Below are 20,359 nucleotides of genomic sequence, written 5' to 3'. Positions count from 1 at the left end.
CAAGCCTTTGAAAACCTATGGATTAATAGTTAGTTCAGTATATTTTATTTATCATTATTATTATATTATATTATACACCTGATGATTTAATAAACTTGTAAATTATATAATTTTTTCATTATTTCCATATTACCTATACATTTATATATATAATTATTTCCACCCTCAAGCAATATCACAACTCACAATAGTTGCATTTTGCTGCAGTTTGCTTGATCTGTATTAGTTAATAAATTTTCTTGTGTGGAGTGGTTGCTCAAGTAGCAGAGTAATTGCCTTACATATAAGAGATCCGATTTCAAATCTCGAGTTTGATGGTGTTCAACTGATGAACCCAAATGACGGTGAAACTAGAGTCTTGGATTTTTTGTTTGTTGGCTTCCATGGCTCATGTGAGCTGTGACGTTGCTTGTGTGAAAATAATTATATCATCTTCCACCTTCTGAAAAAAATTAAAAAATAATATATATATTTTTTTCATATACATATATATATATATATATACATATGTGCATGTGTGTGTGTGTGTGTGTGTGTATTTAGGCACTATTTTTTATTTAAGCAAACATTGTTACAAAAAACAAAGCTCTGCTAAATTACACCTTTTTTTATTTGATTTTTCTTATGGTCTTAATACAAAAACGTCATAAGACAAATCCAAAAATGAAAAAGCTATAATTAAGCAGATGCTCTATTATTTTTAAGAATGTTTTTTCCATATATATATATATATATATATATATATTCGCTACAAATGTTTTACTCATGGTTGTAAATTTTAGAAATATGGAATGATAATTTGGATTATTCGGGATATTATTCATTGTAGATATTCAGATTTTCGCCTGTGTATTTGAAACCAAACAGAATTACTATGAAAAGAGTTTCTTTCCAAAAACTTCCAATCTTTGGAACACACTACCACAGAACTGCTTCCCTGCAAATTACAACATGGACATGTTCAAGTAAATTGTCAACAAATGTGCTCAGCTGTCTTTTAGTAATTAAATTTTGTCCATTTGATTCATGTTTAATCCTCTCATAGTATTGATTATCATCCAACTGACAATCTCAATTGGCTTTTAACCTTGGTAAATGGTGACTTGTTATTAGAAAAAACAAGTTTGTATATCCACTTCGTCAAAGATGCCATTTTTTTTTACTTATTTTTTTTTTACTTTTTCGTCTTGCTGACATCCATGATTAAAATATATTTTTAATTAAGAAAAAAATTCTACTTGAAAAGTAAAAAAAAAAAAAAACGATTTTGAAGATTCATGAGATTATCTTGATGAAGTTCAGTGATGATGGGTTACGTTTCTTGAAAAACTTATCATACAAAAAACGAAGTTCGATTGAATCCTTGACCTAAAAAGACAAAGAAAAAAATCTTTTGAGAAAAGAGTTAAAATATTATAAAAGTCAGAGATAAAGTAAAGTCATCAAACATGGTCAAGGGCAACACAAAAGTTCCTTCTTCATTTCTTACTACACATCCCAGGATTACTCCACTTATCCTTGACCCTCACCTTAAAATATTGAGTGCTTAGCAAAGGGTCATCAAGTGTTGGATTTGGAGCCAGGGTGATGCCAATGAAAGCAGAGGTGTGCACACACGCACATTCCAGGTGGATTTTTGATCTACATTCTTGTGTTCCATAAAAATGACCTGAATTGTATTTATCACATAAACAAAGAAGTGTTTACATTTCAGGTCGGGAGTTTATAAATTGTGCAACACAAAATAAAAAAGAAGAATGTAATATGTTAATATTTACATTCCCAGGAATGTTGGTTAATGTCTATATAAGACGGATAATATAAACAAGAGAAGAGAGAGAGAGAAGACCGATAGCCGTCGTACGTGATTGACATCTGCTCAGCCGTTGCGGCTACACACAAACCAACCCCTACAACTAACATCTCTCTTTTTGTTAATAGATAAAAGCTTATTGGTAAATAAACTTCTATGATGATAAATTCGTCTGCGTTAATTTTAAGGCTAACTACAAAAGAATTGTCAAGTGTACATATGATTTTAGCAAGCATTTGAAAAGTGCAAGCTCAAAAATTATACAGTAGAACCCAGGGATACGGTGGCCCTAGGATATTTTTTTCCAGGTTACGATGTGGAATACAATGTTTTTCCGGACCCTGATTCTGGTATTTTCCCCACCTTACGATGTTATTTATAATGTTATTTGATTATATACACGTGTATTATATATGGTACTGTATTTTGCTACCAATTTTTAATGCTGTATCCCAGGGTTCTATTGTATATACATTCAACAATGCAACACAAATACTATTTTTTTAGTCTTTGGTTTGACCCAATAGAAGACTGAACCCCTAGTCTCTGATCTATTATCGGCCACTCAAGCTGTTATAAAAAGTAAAAGTGAGAAATGAAATAGTAATCTTCAATATTTTTGAGTAAACTGATAAGGTTGTACAAATCGAAATGCTTTCTTCTAAAATATAAATTCATCATCAGATTTTCAAAGTTAGACCCAAATAACACTTAAACTGGCAAGTCAAACTTTCATTCTGACAAGCTATTTTTTATTTATTATTGTTGCACTGTGTCATTGGCAATATAATAATGCACATTGCTACAATTTATTGAAAAAACTATTGAGTCCATCCCAGACGACTGCTGATATATGTCATAATCATGTTCAAACACTGGTTCTTATTAGATCAGCAACGATAAGCAACGTTGTGCCTGGTTAGTAACAGATTGGTAACCATTTGAGAATATCATGTGCTGTATGTAAGAGGACATTGACAACTTCCTGCAACAACTGCTAAACCCTAATGTTGTCATCTCCCCTGATGGGATATACATGCGACTGGAGACCGCTTGTGAATTTGATATTCCAATGAAACTTCCTCCTTTGGAGGAAGCCAGTTCAACCTGCCTAGTGTAAGGGTTGCTTCAGTATAGTAGATAAAAACATAAATATTAGCAATGGAGATAATTCATATTTTACATTGAAGAATATAATGGGAGTTATCTATCTTATGTACAAACAAGTACAAATTAAAACCTAAAATGACTCCAGTGCATACCGGTCAATGCTGAATAGATTCATCTAGTAATGTAATAATAATCAGCAGTTTAGTAGGATTATGAAAAATATATTTTGTTAATTCATATTTCAGTCATGTAAATTATTTAGAATTGAAAGAACACACAGAATTTTAGCCCTAAGTATTTTGTCTTTTTCTGGAATTGAAGTTGTTTCTTCTTTTCTTCTCTTCACAAATAAAAGATGTTCGTTCTTAGTAGCAGTAACAGTACTCACCCCAATTTAATTAAGTTGCAGCCTAAAAGAAACTCATATTTCCAACCACACACACAAACGATGTTAGTTGTGTGGCATCCAAAAAAAACAGTTTATCCTTGAGCATGAATCTCACTCCTTTTCAGCTCTTTTAGACTGCCAAAGGCGCCTATTTTGGTATAATCATGACCGTCACCTTGAAATCAGACAGTTCCAGGTTTACTGCCATGCGCAATAACTGATTCTTTACATCAGGTGCATGCTAGTTGTGGCCGATAATCCATTAGTCTCTCAAACTGCGATCACGGATGGCTCATTAAGTTAATGTGTACTATAGCAATATTAATCCTTTCTGCCACGGCCTTAAGTAGATTTAGCCTCAATGACCTGATTTTAATCTAATATTGGTCACTGCATGAATAAGCAATACAAGCAAGGTTAACTTTGACAGACACCATCTGTACCCTTCTGCCTTAGAGAAGAAAGAACTCATGCTTATAAAAAACGAATATGCAGATAAAGAGAACATTGAAAGAAGCATGCCAATGAGAAATGACATCAGTAGGACTTTTTGCTTTTACTTATATTATCCCAGGTTTTGTTTGTATGGAAAAATAGATTACTGACTTTTGTTGTATGTTGAATTAATTTCACAAACATGTAACATGATTAATACGGCCATTAAAAAATCCACAGAGTCTCATTGGATTAAGTTGCAATACTGCAATTTAAAAAATATTGTTTTTAATAGGTGAAAATTAAGTTTAATTGTGAATAAGCAGACAAAATGTCTTTGAAACCATGTTAAGATGCAAAGATTTTATTAAAAATCATTAATTTTATTTGACCTTTTTCCATTAATTTTGAATAATAAAATATTCATCATCAGAGAAGGAAAGAGTTTTTTTTTTTTTTTTTTTGTAAATAAAATATCTTTGACTCATGTAGTTATATTGTGGCTCTGAGCAAATAATACTGCATGCTGTAGTGCAGATAAAATTTCTTTCAACACGTGAAATCACACCCAAGATGAGAACAGTAGTCCGATGAAGCCAAATAATCCGAATTAACCAATCCTCATCTAAAAAATTCAGAAACATCAAAATCTCTTTACTTTGAACTTTTTTTTAGTTGCAGAAGTGTAATGAGAATTGGAAAAAATATACCTTTAAGAAAATATCTTTGAACCCATGTTAAGATGCAATTTTTTTTTTAATCAAGGTTTAATTATGTGTATAATTTGAATATGCAAAGATATTTATTTATTAGGTACTTTTGAGATGAGGATTGATACTTTGTATTATTTCAATTATTCAGACTACTATTTTCATCTTAGAATTCAGGCCAATGTAACCTTTGATCTTGCTCGAGCGCATCATTTCAATAATAGTCCAAATAATGGAAAGAATCCCCAAAATACATTTATATCATAATTTGTTTTTTTTAATACAAAAAGCAAAACTTACCAATAGCACACAGGATTATTTTTGCCTAAAATTTAAAAGAAGAAAAAAAATCATTTCAGAGTCAAGAAAATTGTTTGTAGACAGTGTTTTTGTTTGTGTTTTTTTAATTATTCAAATGAATGATTGTAATTTACATTATTCATGTGGGATTTGTTAGCATTTAACTACAAATGTAGGGGACAAAGAGCGATTACTATGGCGACAATATGGTGGCAAAAAGGCTAAGAATATCTGTGTTCCTTAACAACACATAGAAACAGCAGTAAATAAATTATTACAAACTCTGTTGCACCCTGTAGGATAATTTCTATGGCTATCATGAAAAGGAGAGAAGAAATCACGCAGCTTATTATTCCAATTTCAAAGGATTGCCGTTTGGTTGTGTAATCCTTGACAGTGAATTGCATATAAGCTGATCCGAAATACTTCATTATAATTTCTTCAACTTCATCATGGAAATTGAAATATTTGATTGTGTGTCAATGTGATTATGCTATGTATCGTTAATGTCTTTAATTATCTTTAATAAACTGTGCATCTAATCTCTCCTTTACTTCTCATTTGAATCTTATTTCTAACTTCCTATCTCTCTTCTAATGTTTCATTTGTTTTTCTTGTAATTCAACCCCTTCTTACCTCTTACATAGTTATTACTACTATTACTAATACTACTACATTCCTCCCACTACTTCTTTTAGTGTGTCAAAAGAGAACAGATCGTTTAGAGATGATTAAAAACATTAACACTATATGACATAATCATCTATTACGTTGTTCTTATTTGATGATGACATATATTATATTTGTTGTTGTTGTTGTTATGTTCGTCTTAGTAGTGTCTTAGAGGTTCATGTGTGTGATCATATTGTTGGATGTTAGATACTATATATATTCATTGTGAGTGTTCATATTGTCTTAAGATGTTCATGTTTGTAAGAGATAGCATATTGGAGACATAAGCAGGGTATATATAAAGAGAGAGACAGTGCTGTATATATATAATAGACAGTGTACATGTTACTACAAGAGCACCAAGCCTGTAATTCAACTAGAAGAGATTTTTGAATATCTTGATAGATAGACTGAGAGATAGTTTGACATTTACGTTTGACAGTTGTACATATAATATAAACACGTTACCTTTCTTGTTGTAATGATGAACACAAAAAGACGGCAGTTATCAAAAACATGATCATTTATTCTTCGACCAGTCGGAAATGATTCTGTATTTCAGGGATTCAAAGTTGTTACATGGTTTTTTCTAAACCCTCTCACTTCCAGAGGAGCCTTGACTCTCCGAGAATCGGTCTGAACCTCTCTGCTCCTCTAATCTGACTCCCTTCTCCGGCTTCTTCTTACTGATTGATTCTGATTCTCACTTATGTAACTAAATTCATAACGTCATTGCATGACCGAGCACGTGTATATGAGACCCATGGCATGAATCCTTCTCTAACCTAATTTTACATAACTCACTTTACAATAACATTTTCCATTCTCTTTGTTTCATAAAGGAATTTAACCTATTTCTTAATTCTGTAACCCATATTTCTATTATATTTTCTTTCTAAGAATGTAAATAGTTTCCATCCAAATTTGTATTTATTAAATATTTTAACAGAATCAACAATTTAACTGGACATTCCATTTATAATAACATTCTGTGTTTATTTTCGAATCTTTGACTATCCTATTTCATATTTACATTTAACTAATTCCCTATTTTTTTTTACTTACATGAAAAGGGGACAGTCCTTATCATGTAATGTGAAGATCTGAGCATCATGATGGCAGGGATTCCTTTGTTAGCCAACATGGGGTAACTGGTCGATATCTTGCAAATATTGGCTTTTCTTATTTCAGGTTAGCGAATGCAGAGGGACTAAATCCAATAAATAAATATGATCAGCACAGATCAAAGACGACACAGAAATAAATGGAGCACAAAGTAAATTAGTAATGGCTTACTACATAAAGAAACTCTTTTACACATATCCCCAAGTTATATCTTTAACTTTCCGAACATTTTATATAATACTACAACTCTGAGGATCTTATTTGGATGCTTGACACACTGAGAGAAGTAGTGAGAGGAATGGAAATTTTTTATTTAATTGGAATTCATTATTGAGATGAGTATTATTTATTAATTTATTTATTGCGGATTATTATCTTCATCTTTATTAGATGTTTTTTCACAACATTACGGCCAACTATTCCTCTGTCGCGGTTACCACCTGACGAAGGCCAGAGGAATAGTTGGCCGAAACACCATGAAACAACATCTAAGAAAGATGAGGATAACAGTCCGCAATAAATAAGTTAATAAATTTTTTGTCTATGTTTTTTTCAGCTGATTTAGGATGAATCTGATGCACTAAATCCAAAAATCAAAACAACTGCCTTCCATGCTTCCAGTTTAACTTCATTCATTGAGTTTTCAAACTCTGAATCTCTGATGGGTTGCCAGATCTGAGGACCATCAAAGATGCCAGCTTTCAACTTTTCCATAGTCAATCCTAGAAAAGCCTGGCACAAGAAAGTGAAGCAGTTACCATTCTTGTCTAGAGCCTTCTTGAATTGTTTGCTGAAGCTGAGCTTGATGTGCCGCGGTAGGAAGAGTATTCTGTCTCAGTCCATTAGTGGGTCGTTGATGACATTCCTTTCTTTACAAGTCACCAATTTCTCCGTACAGGCCAGTCCTTCTTTGTGTAATGCTGAGCATAGTGCTGCACCAATTTTTGGAAGATTTCAAGGTTTTATGACTCTAAACTAATCCCTTTTCGACATAATCACCCGGAACTATCAGACTTTAATACTTCTCGTCATTAAAACAATCATTTCCAATCAAAACAATTATTCAATATAGAATTTTACCCCCACCAACTTCTAAAATGCTCTGCACATGTGTACATATGAACAAAAATGTAAAAAACATGTGGCTAAAAAATTAGACTGATTGAGCAAAACCAATGTGATTTTTGGATTCAGCACATCAGATTCATTCTAAATCAACTGAAAAAAGGCAGACAACAAATTTATTGACCAGTGTAATCTATTTATTTATTTATTTATTTAAACTAGTTAATGAAAAAGAAAAAAATATTTTAAATACTATATAAAAAATAATTATTCATAAAAAACAATCTACCAGAATACAATTTTATTTTAACTTCCAAACTTTATAAATAATTTAGATGTTTTAATTCTTTGTTGAAAAAAAAATGAATTGCTTTGGGATATTTCAACATTTTCAAATGAATTTGAAAGCATTTAAACATTTGAATAGAAAATCATTTCAGGCTTTTACATTCTTTAGCAAATCTTCATGCATTAATGGAGTGAATGTTTTGGAAGCTATTTACATGCAATCTATCTATCTATACTCCTATAAATTCGTTTTTCTTTTGTGTGTATTGATATTCATATTAAAAACCCTCTTTTCTATTTATTTAAAAAGAAAATACAATTTTCTTATATATGGGTTCTGGAATTGCATTCACTATCAAAAAATCTAGCTAATTTGCATATTCTTTTAAAAATTCATTTTAATTAATTCGCTATTAGTTTTTTCGGTTTTCTTATAGGATGATCATCTTTAGTTTATTTTTACGTGTAATTATATGCAGATATTCTACATGTTGTGTACTTGCATAATATTTGCGTAATAAGCTTTTTTCGTCAATATTTTTGAAAGTCATCCTCTTCTTTCTATTGTCTAGCCTTAATTAAAACCTACGTCACTTCCGGTTTGGCGGTGGTTGTAATGATAAAGACGTCCGTTTTTTTTCCCCCCGTCCTTTTCATCCTTCATGGTACGGGTTCGAGCCAGTATTCCTATTACCACTTTTTTTTTTTTTTGCTTAACACACACATTCAAACACCCGGGCAACGCCGGGCTGAAATGCTAGTATATCTATAAAAGTGAATGTGTGTCTGTGTGTCTGTCTGTCTGTGCACATTTCCCTACGCAATAACTCTGTCAATTTTTAGTCTACAGACTCGGAATTTGATATACAGATACTGAGATTTGGGAAAATCTATGTGATTGGTTTTCGGACAGAAATTTGGCTGTTAAGGGGGTCAAAGTTCAACGATTTGACCTTTGAGAACTCTACCAAACTCCTCCGACAATTTTGGGTCTACACACTTGAAATTTTAGATATAGGTTCCTTGGACATGGATCTAATTTAATAACTTGATTTGAGCCTAAAACAATAAATGTTAAGGGGTCATAATAGGGGTCAAAGTTAAAATAAATTGCCCTTTTTTTTTTTTTTTTTTTTTTTTTTGCTCAACATACACCTACAAACACCTGCACAACGCCGGGCACCCATGCTAGTAATTTTATAAATAAAGATTAAATATTATCTTCAGAAAATTCTTCTTTTTTTTTTTTTAATTGGTTCAATTAATAATTTATTGACCAAACAATAATTTAACTTTCAAAATCCTATTCAAAAATCAAAAGAGTATACAAAGCATTTATTTTACAGGACAGTTGAAGTTGCCCTATTTGCAAACACATTGTTTTCTATTTTCATTAAAATGTTTTTATTTGTTTATTTTGCTATGGTTCACTTCTGATAATACCCTCATGTCTTTAGATTATCTAATAATGTAAGATTTGTTTTGCTGGTTTGGCCACATTAAAAAAAAAACAAAAAAAAACAGTGACAATTCTTAGGTTAGAAGATGTAGAGCAGTTGAGGGTCAATTCCAAGGTAAAGGCGAAGAAAAACATGAGATGAAAATGATAAGGATGAAGCCGAGAGAAAGAGGGATAAATAAAAATGAGACCAAAGATAACGCATTTTGAAAGTCAACTTCTAAAAACTGTTGAAACCATGCCAGCATGTAAAACAAATATGGAACTGAATATGAGGATGAAGTGAAGTGGGTAGGAAATAAAAGAATTAAATGTGCACACGTCATACCTCCTCTTGATCTTCAGCTTCGAAAATACGGCAGATGAATTTCTGTGCAAGACTACAGGTTGTCTCCCTTGAAAAAAAAGCAAAAAACAAAACAAACGAAATTGAAGAAAATAAGAAATAAACAGAAATGTGTCAGTATAAAACTAACAATAGATATTTCAGATTTTTTTTTTTTTTTTGGATAAGTATTCATAAATTCCATTATCTGGATTATTTGGACTATTGCTCTCATCTTGGTTGTTATTTTCATATGGACAATTAGTTTTAAACACCAGTCTTCTGGTTGTTGAAGGTTCAATCTTTACCACAAGTGATAGTAACTAAAAATAGCATAATAGCATAATAATTAATTAACATTTCTACCTTGTCATGGCTGATAGAACAAGGACAATTTACTCCCATGGATTAAATAAAGTATTAAGTTTGAAAATCTGTACAGATTCCTAAATTGATGGAAACAGCAAATGTTGGATGCTTGTGCAGTTTATGAACTGTTTTGAAGCAAAAACATTATTTAGGAAATCATTCTTAACATGGGAGGAAGGGCTTCATTAACTATTCTGTACTTTCACCTAACAATTTAATAAACACTAGCATGGGGTGGGAGCTGACCTTGCCGGTCATAAAATATACTTAAATATATTTTAATTCATGCAGATTTCATATTTATTATTACCGAGCCAATTTTCTATTGAATATGATATTGTACCTAATATATAGTATTGATTTGAAACGTAATAAAAAAAAATTTTTTTAAAAGTAAGTCGGATTCCATCAAAACAAAAACATTTAGCGTCCCTTCCGCATTCCCTCATTTAACGCTCCAGACGTGTTCCTTATGACTGAGCTAACTTGACAGACAGATAAGAAAGTTTTTAAATTAAACGACTTTTAACTATGATTAGTTTTACATATGCGCAAACTGATACAAATATGTCGGCAAGTTGAAATGAAGGTTTTGCATTTCAGCTTGCAGATTCTGTATGCGTTACTTATCCGTTGAAACAAAGACGTATAAACTATTATATCCTTAGTATATGATTACTATTTCCTGTTAATTTCAGTGTTATGTGACCAGTAGTTTAAGAGTTTATCAGTTAAATATTGACAAACAGACAGACACTACTCAAAAGTATTAATTTGTATATGCTCTGTTGTTATATCTTAGCAATCATCGAGCTCCCAAGACACAACCATAGCTTATTGATTCCATAAGCTATGTTAGTAATCATGATACATACCACTTGTATCTTTACAAGGGTCAATAGATAACTTACCCAGCAACATAAGCAAATATCTTGAGAGAATCCGTTCGTCTACCACAAGATGATATTTCTGTAAAACTATGTCGACAAACAACCTGAAAATACAAGAAGTTCTATTATTATCCGAGAAAAATTATGGATAACGTGGGTGGAAATTTTAATAAAAACTCTGAAAATATTATATTGTAAATAGTCATTTTATTCGTATGAATGTTGCTCAATGTAATAGACAAAAATCAGGAACAAAGATAAGAAATAGTCAGTTTCACTCTGCACCGCCCACCTCTAGAAGAGAGGGATTTCTTGGCTGTAATGACCGTAGAGAAAGAAGAAGGAGACAGAAAAAAAAAAAGGCAGAAGAAAACTCGCTTATCGCAGATTTGTGGTTTGTCACAAAGAGCAATCCAACCGGCAGAACCACCTACACACAATCTGCAGGACACTGCCTGACTGCTTCCCAGCGTCCTGCCTTTATAGTGGTCAAGAATTATATATTTGCATAATCGTGTGAGAGCACACGCGATTCTGCAAGAATTGCATGGGGTCAATGGCAATAAAAAACGATGGACACCATCTTAAAACTCTCTTCCGCTCAGCCTGCAATACAACAACAGACATATCCGAGGTAAGCTCTTTATTTTCCCCCATTTCGGTTATTGCCAATTCTGCTACAGTTGTTAAGAATAATAAAATGTAATGCAAGTTAACCTCTTTTAGAAAATGATTTATCTTGTTGGAGTTTGCTTATAGCCACTATTTAAAAAAAAAAAAACAGGGAGGGGGGGGGGGAATAACTGTATTAGTCATTACAGGTTTACTTCAGTTTCTTTGGGAAAAAATAAAATAAAATAAAACTTAGGAGAAAAGAAAAAACAGCTTATTGATAAAAATTCCAAGTGACTACATTCCTGGAGAACACTGGGTAAGTATGGCTTAGTTTAAAATAAAAAATAAAAACTTTAATTTAATTCATGTAAACAAAAAAAAAAAAATCCAAGAATTACATATATAAATATGTTTAGAAGGCTAGTAAACAAAGCATATTTTTTTTTATATATATAAACAATTTATTTGTTTAATTCAAATATTTTGATGAATACGTCCTTGTCAATAAAAGCCTGTTTTTTTTTCCTGATTCGCATGATGTAATTCATGAGCAAGAGTGTTAGTTCGTAAGTCTTAACAGTATGATTTTCAAAAACAATAATTAGCGGGGTGTCGTGTTAGCCACGCAAAATGAATTGAAATGTTACCTGTGTTTGAAACATTGCATATATTTTGAAATTTAGATAAATTGTTTATAAAAAAATATATATGTTGTTTTCTAGCCTTCCAAACGTATTTATATACGTAATTCTTAAATTTCAAAATTATTGCAATGCTTCAAATGCAGGTAATATTTCTTTAAAAAAATACTCATAAGAGGTTAATGAAGTTTGCTTGAAGCATTTTTTAGTGCATGTGCATATGTAAAGAATGTAGTAATAGAATTCAATACGATGCAGAAGTATAACAGACAGACACTAATTAAAGCAAATTAAGATATATAATAGCAAAAGAGTCATGCAGATTCCAACTTTATATTAATGTAATATATAAGTTTTTGTTTTATGTTCTTACTAGCCTGGATGCCTGGCGTTGCCCGGGTGTTTATAGGTGTGTGTTGAGCAAAAAAAAAAAAAAGTTGTAGTAGGCAGGCAGGCTTGACCCTGTGACACGAAGGCGGAAAAGAAAGTGGAGGTGTGTGTAAGGGTATTGGTCGAGCAAAAAAAAGGTAAATTGCAAGCACAAAATAACAAAAAGTGGTAATAGGCAGACAAGCTCGAGCTCGTACTGCGAAGGAGGAAAAGAATGTGAAAAAAAATAAAATGCGACATGTTAGCTGCTCCACCCATCGCTGAACTGGAAGTGACGTAGGTTCAAATTAAGGCTAGACAATCGAAAAGAGGGGATAACTTTTTTTTAAAATTGTCGAAAAAAGTGACCCCCCTCCCTGTAGAAAAATGTCCCGTTGAGGGTGAAGGAATTAATGTTTTTGGCCAATTTTTCGATATTTGGCGTCTGAAGGGTCGAGCTTCAAATTGATACCATTCTTGTTAAAATCCGTTGTCTCTGTCAGAAGTTTTTGTGAGACAAACATACATACATACATAACACATTTAAACAGATAGGTGAGATTTATATTATAGATTACATTAATTTTGTTTTTATTGTGGTCTAATGAAAGTTCCGATGTTTATCCAATTTTAACTCAGTAGTAAAAAAACTGTCATTGTACAAAAACTTTTTTATTGCATTTTCTCCTCAAACAAGGCACAGTGCCATTTTGATGTAGAGACTACTATCTGGAACAAATTTGCATGGATACTATGTAAGGAGTTGAGCAACAAGATGTCTGTTTACATTACACCTGAACTTCTGCATGTCAGTACAGTCAGGGAAGCAGGAACTCTGAACAGAATTCCAAAGTCTAGCAGTTCTAGGGAAGAAACTTTATTATGTATGCACTTGTTAGGTTAAAAAAAAAGAAATCTATACACAAAAAATTACACAAATTCATTCAGTGATTTTGTTTTTAAAAAATAAAATCATCCCCATAAAAATTTTGGAATCCATTTTTAACACGAAGAAAAGGGGGACTTTGTTGATTCTTAAAGCTTGAGTTATGTCCCTTTTGCAATGACCTTAATGGAGGCAAAAAGTATCCAATGACCAAATTTGGCAATCAAATTTGTTTTTGTTTTCGTTTTACAACAAAAATACTGGATGAATTTGTGTAATTTTTTGTGTATCATCTGTCCAATATAAACATGTAATTACATGATAAGCTTTTTATGTTATTTTTATTTTTTTTTACAAACAGTTTTAAATATGGAGGTGAAATTTAATAAGTGCTGAAGTTTTGTGTGACATGATATTTCAGGAATATTTCCCTTTGTTAGATATGTTCAACTTTAATTGAAATGTGCATTTGAAGGTCATAGTTAGTGAAATATATTCAGCAAAAATTAAAAGCAGATTTGAAATTATGTTAAAAAAATTGTATATTTTTTTTACAGTTATATATTTTAATTTGCTACAGTTTAAGCTGATTGCCTTATGTTAATTATTTTTATAAAATATCATATTTTAATCTATTGTTAAAACAAATTTGCTATTTAAAAAAAAAAAAAAAAGATGAAATGGATGTATATTATTTATATGGTTCAAATTATATTTCTCATATATGTAGTTTTTTTTGCAATGCTTTGGATAGTAAACACTATGGCCCTTTTCTAGTAGCTTATGAATTAGTTATCTTTTGAACTGAATCCTTTATTTAATCCGCAATGACAAGTGTTACCTAAAAAAAAAAAAAAAGATATTAAAATGTTCAAAGTACAGATGAGTAGAGCAGTTCGATACATGTATGTATGTATATATAAGAGGCTCCTTCAGTCTTTGACAAACTATGGATACCCATCATAGGGGTTTCTGTGCATTAAATTTTTGTGGCGAGAGGTTCGTAATCTCCAACCGCACCTCTCTTGAGTTGACATTGTTAAATACCAGTGAGAATTGGAGTGTGTCTTCAGGACGATAGGAAATAAATACCGAGATAAGCGAAGAGCATATACAGTGCGTAGAATTCCCAAATGGTACTAACCCGACTCAAACTCAACCTTGCCTAACTTTAGTGATGAGAACCAGTGTGTCAACGCGATTATGCTGTGTATATATATATATATATACATACATGCACATTTCAATTAAAGTTGAACATATCTGACAAAGGGATATATATATATATACACACACATACATACACACTAAATCTAATACTATGGGTATATAAAAACACAAAACGACATAAATTTCATGCAACAATCTGACGAATTCTCATGAGGATGAAACATGGAAAATTCTGTGTAGCTTAATTGCCATATATATTTTCAAACCTTACTACCTAGCTCGGTTTATGTATCAAGCATTGAAAACCGATACATGAAATTTTATGTAAATATATAAAATAATAATAATAATATACATACATATATATACACACACACACATATATATATATATATATATATATATATATATATACACACACACACACACACATATGGCTCCGTTCAACACTGACGGACTATTGATACCCATTGTAAATGTGCCTTCATGCGTAATTGTGAAGCAAGGGTTGTGCAATCACCAACCACTCTTCTCCAGAGCCGGCACTGTTTGATTCCAGTGAGAAGGCAAAATTCAAGACAGCTGGGAAAAATTACAAATGGAGAGCACACAGAGCACCTATTATTCCCAGATGGTTCAATGTCACTTAACTTTGGGGATATAAAGGTGACCGGTGCCAACACATGTAAATAAAGTAAATGAAATAATATTTAATGTTTGAAATATTGTTAAAAAATCTTTTTATCAAATATGAAACATTTTCTTGCCTTAAATCCATACCTTTTTCCGATCACGAGTTAAAATAATGACTTCTGTTTCTCCAAGTTGGAGTAAAAATGGCTGAAATGAAAAAAATAAGATTGATCAGAAAAAAGCATAAATGCAACAAGATAATAACTTTGAATTTTATGCAGTTAAAAACTACAATATTTCTTCTTACTGTAATATATAAATGTAATCGTGTAATATATAAGTCAATCATTTTTATTGTTTCTTTGTCGTATAAAATCAATATTTGATTCTGGTTTGTCAGTTTTTCTTCTGAATAAGTGTGATTATAAAAAGAATAAAATGTAATTCTGTTTAATTCCTTACAGAAAAATACTTTAAATTATTTTGAAATGGCTGCTATCTTAAAAATAAGATGTAATTCTGTATTCTTCCATACAGAATTACTTCCCTTTGATTGGAATGAAAATAATATTCTGAAAAAGCAAGTCATAAGAATAACTAAACAAATTGCAAGGTGCAGTTAATTATGTATGGAAGAAAAAAAATTGCTAAGTAATAATCAAGTTTTTAAGGCTGTTTATATTTCACTTAAAAAAAAATGGAATTTTTCTTTAAAAAGATTAAAGGATGCAGAGCTCTAATATCTTATTTTCTTGCACAACAAAAAGTTATAAATTATGAATTGGGAAAATGACAAAAGAAAACAATAATTTCATAACATTTACAAAGTATTGGAAAAATATTTAAAAGCAAAATAAAATCATTTTTGTCAAAAAAAAAAAAAAAACAATATTGATAAACATTTATTGATAATAATAAATGAAATATAAACCGATATTTTTGTCATTTAAAAAAAAATATTAATTTGTTGTTAGTGGACTTGTCTGTGTTTGAATTATTTTGGTAGGCTTTTACCTTGTCACCCCCTTCCACACACACACACAAAATTGGATTCTACTTTTTTGTGAACACCATGAAAAAAGGAAAAAAAAATATTTGAAAATTTAGAGTTTAGTTTCACACATAAATTTAATGTAAAATGAGCTCCTACTTCCAAGACATTGTCACGCTTTACAGCAGTTAAAATAGAATTTTTAATTTTTCTCTTGCAGAAAAATATTGTGCATTTATTTGGGGGGGGGGGGGGCTTTTTATGCGATTATGCATGGTGGTATGACCTTGCCAGATAGATTTAAGATTATGGGTGAAAAAATTTAGTGGACATTCCTAAAAAGTTAGAATGACCTGAAAATTCATTTTTAACAAGGGGAGGCGACTTTAACTATTCTGTTCCTCCACCAACTTTTTATTTTACATACCAATAGTTGACTCTCCAATTGTTTATGAAAAAAATTTAAATTGCATTTTGTAAACTAATGACGAACTAATGCAAATCAGTTTTGATTTAAAAGATATAAATCTTTAGTTGTCTCACAATCATTAATCACAAACCCCATCTCACTCCACCTAATGCTGTATTTGGGCCACATCTTATTTTATAAAAAAAATTTACTGTATTGTAAACTTTCTGTAAAATTTTTAAAATAAATTAAAATATTCTTATAAAAGTTAATGTTTGTTATAAGAAATCGAGGTGTAATGTCTGGATTAGTGATAAGACAGTTCCAAAATGTTTCCTTGATTCTTTTTAAATATCCAAGCATTTAATTAGAGATTTGTCACTTAACTTTTGAATTACTGTAAAATCCCCATGTAATATCTGCATATATTTTTGCAAACTTCAAAAAAGAAAAAAAAAAAAAAAATACACTAAGAGAGAGGGTGTATATTACATGCTCTGAAGGCCCGGGGAGCAGTATCACCAGTGTTGTCTCCACAAGATTCTCAGGATTGGATGGAAGAATCGACGAACAAACGTAAACGGCCTTAAGGAGGCGAACATACCTACCATCACCACAGCTATCATCCAACACGAGCTGCTCTAGATGGGCCACGTTATGTGCATGCCTGACAACCACCTTCCAAAGCAAGTGCTTTACGCATGCCTGACAACCGCCTTCCAAAGCAAGTGCACTACGCATGCCTGACAATCACCTTCCAAAGCAAGTGCTCTACGTATGCCTGACAACCACCTTCCAAGGCAAGTGCTCTACGCATGCCTGACAATCACCTTCCAAAGCAAGTGCTCTACGCATGCCTGACAACCGCCTTCCAAAGCAAGTGCTCTACGCATGCCTGACAACCGCCTTCCAAAGCAAGTGCACTACGCATGCCTGACAACCGCCTTCCAAAGCAAGTGCTCTACGTATGCCTGACAACCGCCTTCCAAAGCAAGTGCTCTACGCATGCCTGACAACCGCCTTCCAAAGCAAGTGCTCTACGCATGCCTGACAATCGCCTTCCAAAGCAAGTGCACTACGCATGCCTGACAATCACCTTCCAAAGCAAGTGCTCTACGCATGCCTGACAATCACCTTCCAAAGCAAGTGCTCTACGCATGCCTGACAACCGCCTTCCAAAGCAAGTGCTCTACGCATGCCTGACAACCGCCTTCCAAAGCAAGTGCACTACGCATGCCTGACAATCGCCTTCCAAAGCAAGTGCTCTACGCATGCCTGACAACCGCCTTCCAAAGCAAGTGCCCTACGCATGCCTGACAACCGCCTTCCAAAGCAAGTGCTCTACGCATGCCTGACAACCGCCTTCCAAAGCAAGTGCTCTACGTATGCCTGACAACCGCCTTCCAAAGCAAGTGCTCTACGCATGCCTGACAACCGCCTTCCAAAGCAAGTGCTCTACGCATGCCTGACAACCGCCTTCCAAAGCAAGTGCTCTACGCATGCCTGACAATCGCCTTCCAAAGCAAGTGCTCTACGCATGCCTGACAATCGCCTTCCAAAGCAAGTGCTCTACGCATGCCTGAAAACCGCCTTCCAAAGCAAGTGCTCTACGCATGCCTGACAACCGCCTTCCAAAGCAAGTGCACTACGCATGCCTGACAATCACTTTCCAAAGCAAGTGCTCTATGCATGCCTGACAACCGCCTTCCAAAGCAAGTGCACTACGCATGCCTGACAATCGCCTTCCAAAGCAAGTGCTCTACGCATGCCTGACAACCGCCTTCCAAAGCAAGTGCTCTACGCATGCCTGACAACCGCCTTCCAAAGCAAGTGCACTACGCATGCCTGACAACCGCCTTCCAAAGCAAGTGCTCTACGTATGCCTGACAACCGCCTTCCAAAGCAAGTGCTCTACGCATGCCTGACAACCGCCTTCCAAAGCAAGTGCTCTACGCATGCCTGACAATCGCCTTCCAAAGCAAGTGCTCTACGCATGCCTGACAACCGCCTTCCAAAGCAAGTGCTCTACGCATGCCTTACAACCGCCTTCCAAAGCAAGTGCACTACGCATGCCTGACAATCACCTTCCAAAGCAAGTGCTCTACGCATGCCTGACAATCACCTTCCAAAGCAAGTGCTCTACGCATGCCTGACAACCGCCTTCCAAAGCAAGTGCTCTACGCATGCCTGACAACCGCCTTCCAAAGCAAGTGCACTACTCATGCCTGACAACCGCCTTCCAAAGCAAGTGCTCTACGTATGCCTGACAACCGCCTTCCAAAGCAAGTGCTCTACGCATGCCTGACAACCGCCTTCCAAAGCAAGTGCTCTACGCATGCCTGACAACCGCCTTCCAAAGCAAGTGCTCTACGCATGCCTGACAACCGCCTTCCAAAGCAAGTGCACTACGCATGCCTGACAAACACCTTCCAAAGCAAGTGCTCTACGCATGCCTGACAACCGCCTTCCAAAGCAAGTGCACTACGCATGCCTGACAATCACCTTCCAAAGCAAGTGCTCTACGCATGCCTAACAATCACCTTCCAAAGCAAGTGCTCTACGCATGCCTGACAACCGCCTTCCAAAGCAAGTGCTCTACGCATGCCTGACAACCGCCTTCCAAAGCAAGTGCTCTACGCATGCCTGACAATCACCTTCCAAAGCAAGTGCTCTACGCATGCCTGACAACCGCCTTCCAAAGCAAGTGCTCTACGCATGCCTGACAACCGCCTTCCAAAGCAAGTGCACTACGCATGCCTGACAATCACCTTCCAAAGCAAGTGCTCTACGCATGCCTAACAATCACCTTCCAAAGCAAGTGCTCTACGCATGCCTGACAACCGCCTTCCAAAGTAAGTGCTCTACGCATGCCTGACAACCGCCTTCCAAAGCAAGTGCTCTACGCATGCCTTACAATCACCTTCCAAAGCAAGTGCTCTACGCATGCCTGACAACCGCCTTCCAAAGCAAGTGCTCTACGCATGCCTGACAACCGCCTTCCAAAGCAAGTGCTCTATGGTCAACTAAAAGAGGGAAAGCGGTCCCAAGGAGGACAGAAAAAGAGATATAAGGACAACATAAAGTAGACCTGAGACAGTGTCACTTCAGCCTCATCAGCTGGGAGGATGCTGCTCTTCAGAGGGGCATGTAGAGAAAGATGGTCCATGAAGGCACAGTTCACTCAGAAAAGGACCTCCACAGAGCCACAGAAAACAGGAGGAAGCAGAGAAAGGAGAGATCTACTACCGACACAGCTTCTTCCGCCTCTTCCACTACCCAGTCGACTATCCACACATGTCCTCACTGATAAAGTCTGCGGGTCAAGGATCAGCCTCCACAACCATCTGAGGACCCACAAATTACCAGGCCCAATCTCACCAACGGAAGAACAATCATACTCGTCACAAGTGATTGCCGATGATGATGCTATTACACAAATAGATCTTTGTAAATGTCTTTCTCAAATGAAGAAGTCTTATCAGCAGATTCAATTTTATCATCATTCAAAAGTGAACATCTTTCCTAAAATTATAACATCCTAAAGAATTTTTAGACATTTATTTAGCTGAAAAAAAAAAAATGATTGAGAACGGAATCAATATTCTATTGCCATTTTGCTTGTAAAAATAACAGTGTCAAATACTGTATTTATCAATTAACAGACACAAAAGAAAATTCAAATAACAAATTTAAGTC

General features: G+C 34.1%; 1 protein-coding gene across 2 annotated transcripts in view; it reads right to left on the bottom strand.

Annotated features, from left to right (window-relative positions):
- Positions 1-1,152: 1,152 nt before the first annotated feature.
- LOC145292061 (uncharacterized) overlaps positions 1,153-20,359 on the bottom strand; it is a 146,263-nt gene continuing 127,056 nt past the window's right edge. For both annotated transcript variants that reach the window (XM_080138109.1, XM_080138110.1), the window contains 5 exons: positions 15,411-15,470; positions 10,971-11,053; positions 9,694-9,760; positions 4,757-4,781; positions 1,153-1,368 (listed from right to left, as the gene is read on the bottom strand). In XM_080138109.1, the coding sequence (XP_079994235.1) occupies positions 1,334-1,368; positions 4,757-4,781; positions 9,694-9,760; positions 10,971-11,053; positions 15,411-15,470 (270 nt within the window). In that variant the 3' untranslated portion in view covers positions 1,153-1,333. The remainder of the gene's footprint in view (positions 1,369-4,756; positions 4,782-9,693; positions 9,761-10,970; positions 11,054-15,410; positions 15,471-20,359) is intronic.

Source organism: Euprymna scolopes, chromosome 13, assembly GCF_053919585.1.
Source record: "Euprymna scolopes isolate OS-2025 chromosome 13, ASM5391958v1, whole genome shotgun sequence".
Classification (NCBI taxonomy): domain Eukaryota; kingdom Metazoa; phylum Mollusca; class Cephalopoda; order Sepiida; family Sepiolidae; genus Euprymna; species Euprymna scolopes.
The sequence above is the reverse complement of the archived record's forward strand: the minus strand, read 5'-3'. Positions and strand labels throughout refer to the sequence as shown.